The sequence below is a fragment of the Eschscholzia californica genome, unplaced genomic scaffold (assembly GCF_041429995.1).
Source record: "Eschscholzia californica isolate CP2 unplaced genomic scaffold, dmEscCali1.0.p SCAF_2, whole genome shotgun sequence".
Taxonomy (NCBI): Eukaryota; Viridiplantae; Streptophyta; class Magnoliopsida; order Ranunculales; family Papaveraceae; genus Eschscholzia; species Eschscholzia californica.
Window position 1 is genome coordinate 44,609,751 of NW_028238309.1, and position 4,539 is coordinate 44,614,289.

The following is a 4,539-nucleotide window of genomic DNA, read 5'->3' on the forward strand; positions in this document are numbered from 1 at the left end:
TGGTAGAAAAGGGGAGAATAACCATCAGGCCCCGGGGCAGCTCCCGGTTTAAGAGAGAAAGTAGCCTTTTTGATCTCCTCCTCAATGGGATTCTTAATTAGATCTTCGTTCTGGGCAAGCGTAATCTGAGGTATGAAACACTCTGAGAGGTTTTCAGACCAGTCAGAACCAGCAGAAGTGGAAATAGTCTGCAGATGAGTATTAAAGATGGTGGATATTTCCGCCTCGTCATTGGTCCACAAATTATCTTTGGTTTTAATAGAATGGATTTGGTTTTTACGATTTCTAGTGGTAGCTTTGGCGTGGAAATACTGAGTATTTCTATCCCCCAAATTAATATTAGAAATTATCGAGTTCTCTTTCCACAAGCTCTCTTGTTGCAGAAGAAGAGTCTCAATATTGTTGAAAATCTCATTGAACTTATCTGCAGCCGAGATGGTTTGTAACTGAAGAGTAAGATTCTTAATATTATTATCAATATGACCAAAAACTTCTTTGTTCCATTTAGAGAGCTTGATGGCAAGGGAATTGAGCTTGAATTGGATAGAATTGGGATGAATGATCCAGTTGGATTTGATGAACTTGGCACAATCCGGGTGCGACATCCAGGTACGAATGAATTTAAACGGTTTACGCCCCAACGAAGAATTTGGTTTAGTGGTGAGAAGGATAGGGTTGTGATCAGAACCAAGGGTAGGGAGATGCGTGAGCTTCACCTGGGGGAATCTGGTAAGCCAATTATAATTGGCTAGTGCTCTGTCTAGTCTCTCTTGGATGAGGGTACCCTTGAATTGCTTGTTAGACCACGTGTAGAGATAACCAACATATCCGATATCCTGAAGGCCTAAAGCATTAATAGTATGTTTGTTCTGAGAGATAATAGAAGGAGAGATAAGATTTCCTCCCTGTTTCTCAGATTGGTTAAAAATACAATTCATATCCCCAATAACAAGCCACGGATGATTAGAATTATAAGCCTTGTTAGCTAAGGTTTCCCACCAGTGTTTTTTCCCGATCCTTTCTTCTTACTTATTCTTATTTTTAACTCAGCATTAGTGAAAGACAAGATGAAGATGGTAGAGATGAGGTGAAGGTGGAGTGGTGATGGTGGGAACTTTGTTGGTGCTGGTGATGGAGGTGATTGATGATGAAGATGAAGATGCACTTGAACTGGAATTCTTATTATAGACAAGGGTAATTTAGTCCATATTCGCTTGTGCTATAGGCGCACTTTAAATATAACGGTGTTTTTACGTTTTCCTTCGCCTTGGGGGTATAAATCAAAAGTTTCTTAAAAACAAAGGTTTACTCCAAATATAGAATTAATATTGGGGGTGTATATATATGTCAAAATCTCCCATTTTAATTCTAAATAAAGTGATTCCATTGTATGAAATAAAAAATTACTAGAGCCTCTCTGATTCTGTGTACATACTAAGTTAGCAAAACACCTATCTTTGGATCAAATCATAATTTACATTCTTGAGATTAGAGATGAATAATTACTAAATCAGAAAAATTAATTGCTTTTAAGATATAATGGGCTATATTTTTTGATGAAGTAAAATATTGTATAAACTTAAAAAGCAGTTGAAGTAGAGCTTTTCATAGGGTAGGGAACAGAAGATGAATAAGGTGATGTTGATTAATCAACAACCTAACAAAATGGTACTCCATCTAATTCTATCTCCTTTCAAGTATATGAAAGGAAGTTATCTTCTCAAAAGAAAAGATTATGAGGTGATGATTTCCTTGGTCTTCCAAAAGTGAGAGCACGACTTTGGAATTAGTCTATTAGACATGGGTATTTTTGTTTTTGTTGATTGAGCTTATTGATATTGTATTAAACTTTGACTTGCAACCTTTTCTACCATTGTTCCTTCAGAATTTGCATTTTGTATATATTGTAGCACATCAAAACATCACATATAGTATAAGGAAATCAAAAAGAAAAACTGCAAGCCTTAGATTTCTCCAAAGCTGTCAAAAGAAAATTACAAACCCAAACTGTACTTTAGGGAAAAAAACAACTCTTTTCATAGCTCTTCTTTATGCTCAAAGTTGTTAATAGATCTCTTTATAGATTTGTAGTCATTGAAAATATGACTTGTACTAGTTAGCCCAGCTTGTTAAGTCCCCTCTTAAACATGTGATGGGGTAGATTCTGGGGGTGTCGCTGCCGAGGCAATACGCTTGCCACGTTCCGACCTGGCGTTCTTGGCGAACTTGATACTATTAGCATCTAGTCCGTCAGCTTTCTCCTGTTCCGTGTATTCGGCTTGGTAGTATTTTTCCTCAGTACCATTTTTAGATGGAGGAAGAAACATGCTCCCCCATTGAGGGAAATGAACAAACATAACAGGAATAGTACAAGCAATGATCATGATACCCATGTATGTGATTCCTGTTGCAGTTGAGTATTTTGAGCTTGTAAAAAACAAAAATTGCGTTAGCCCAGAACCAAAGTTACCACCTGCACCGGTTAGACCAGATATTATACCCAAAGATCGACGAGAAATGAAGGGTATAACACCAAAGGTTGCACCACAAGCGGCTTGAGCACATATGGAGAAAAGGATCATAGCTGTGATAGAGATTGAAAGAGAGTCAGAACGACCAAGCCATACACAGAAGAGTCCTCCCAACGTTTGTAGGATCCACAGATTCCATAGTCGAGCCCTCATACCAAACCTTCGTGCACCCAAGTCCGACATGTATCCACCAACAGGACGAGCTACTATGTTTGCCATACCAAAGACTGCAGCAATGATACCCGCTGTGTGGAGCTTAAGATCAAATCTGTCATAAAGATATACAAGAATTAGTACATATAGATATGTCTATTTCAATATCTTTGATTGGGAAACTGAAGAAAACAAACCTGTCGAAGAAATACTCGGCAATGACATTATCAGTAGTCAATTCGACACCCATAGAGTAACCGTAAAGAAGGACGAAGATCCATGTCCTATAGTTTGTGACAGCATACCATAGTACCTAAACAGACAACAGAATATTGGAGATAAGTTATCTAAGAATATTTGAAGTAAAGACTACTAGGTGAGCTATGGAATTGATGTATTGTATATCTGAAATACTGACCTTGGAAAATTTATCTTTGGCAACATCACCAGCCTTTTTTAGGGCCCCAAGGTTTCCATCAGGTAGATCTTGTCCAAGGGTTAAGACCATGATCCCTGTAACTATATGCATCCACCCAGGAATAAAGAAGGCAATACGCCATGCCGTGAATGGGGTAGCTCCAACTTTACGGATCAACTCGAAGAGTACAGGCATTAAGAGTTGAGTGGCACCACCACCCATGTTTCCCCAACCAGCTGCTGTTCCATTAACCAACCCAATGATCTTGCTGTTGAACATAGTACTCATCCAGTACTGGCAAGAAACAAAAGTAGCAAGAGAAAACCCGATCATGAAACGAACCGCTACATATCCACCAGGAGACGAGACAAGCGCCATGCAAAACACAGTCGGGGCGGAAAGCATCATGAGGAAAGCGCACCCGTATCGTGGACCTAACAAGTCACAAACAGCTCCCATGGCTAACCTAGAAAAGATACTTCCAGAGACAGAAGCAATTCCAGCATTACCCACATCTCCTTTCTTGAGATTTAGGTTATCTCTGATGATGGGTACAAGAGGAGCAGCAGCAAATGTGGAAACAAAGCAAGTAAAGAAGGAGATCCATGAGAGATGAAAAGTTCTCATGTGAGGGTTTGCTAAAGAAAATAGCTTGAAAATTGTTGCTTTATGCTCAGAGTCCACAGGTAAGGCAAAATTGGCTGTCCTATCTATGGGGACTATGGGAGATGGGACAGAGAAAGCATAGGACTGTTCTTTACCAGTAACTCCATGCATGGAGCTCCCTGGTTCCCCTTGTTCCTGACCACCAGTCATCTTTTTGAGATCCAGAGAGAGAAAGGTGAAATGATAGAAAAGATTCTTGTGGTTGGGTATGAAAGAGAATGAGGATACTTTGGAAGTATTGTAGATGTCTTATATTTATATTAAGAAAGAGTTGACAACTTCATAGAGATTAGAGAGAGAGAGAGAATTTTATTTTGGATGTCTCTTGCACAACACTGAAGAAGAGAGAATGAAACCAGGAAGCCACATCTAGATAGAAAAACCTCCTTGGATATCCCAAGGGACCTATCTGATCTGCCATTATTCCTCTAGTATACTAGTATATTCATTCATTATTTAAATCTTATTACATCACCTACCTAGTGAATTTACCTGCATAACCTTTGTAATAAGATATTGAGGATTCACATTATTTATTTCAAATGACTTCTTCAACCAAATACATTTGATTGCTCAGTTTTCCAAGGTACAAGGGAGTATAAGCATTTACAAAACTTTTCACCCGTTAAGGCACATATTATTTATGGTTTTAGAGGATACACATTCAAATTAGTGCAATCGCCAAGAAAAATGTACTCTAAAAAATTGGTCTCAGTTTAGACTTCAATGTCCAATTTTGAACCACATAGACTTCAGGCTAGATTGGATAGT

General features: G+C 38.6%; 1 protein-coding gene across 1 annotated transcript; it reads right to left on the reverse strand.

Annotated features, from left to right (window-relative positions):
* Positions 1-1,880: 1,880 nt before the first annotated feature.
* On the reverse strand, positions 1,881-4,175 carry LOC147558241 (high-affinity nitrate transporter 2.1-like). The gene is made up of 3 exons (XM_086664610.1): positions 3,103-4,175; positions 2,882-2,997; positions 1,881-2,799 (listed from the first exon to the last, which is right to left on the reverse strand). Exons 1-3 carry the CDS (start codon positions 3,916-3,918, stop codon positions 2,142-2,144), a joined length of 1,590 nt encoding a protein of 529 aa, XP_086520736.1. The 5' UTR covers positions 3,919-4,175; the 3' UTR covers positions 1,881-2,141.
* Between the last annotated feature and the right edge of the window lie 364 nt (positions 4,176-4,539).

What these genes read in the sequence shown, in the direction of transcription:
- LOC147558241 (XM_086664610.1), bottom strand. Translation starts at nt 3,918, where the DNA reads ATGACTGGTGGTCAGGAACAAGGGGAACCAGGGAGCTCCATGCATGGA. An exon ending in CCAAAGATAAATTTTCCAAG is followed by an intron (nt 2,998 to 3,102) that starts GTCAGTATTTCA and finishes TTGTCTGTTTAG; the next exon opens with GTACTATGGTATGCTGTCAC. An exon ending in GCCGAGTATTTCTTCGACAG is followed by an intron (nt 2,800 to 2,881) that starts GTTTGTTTTCTT and finishes TCTTTATGACAG; the next exon opens with ATTTGATCTTAAGCTCCACA.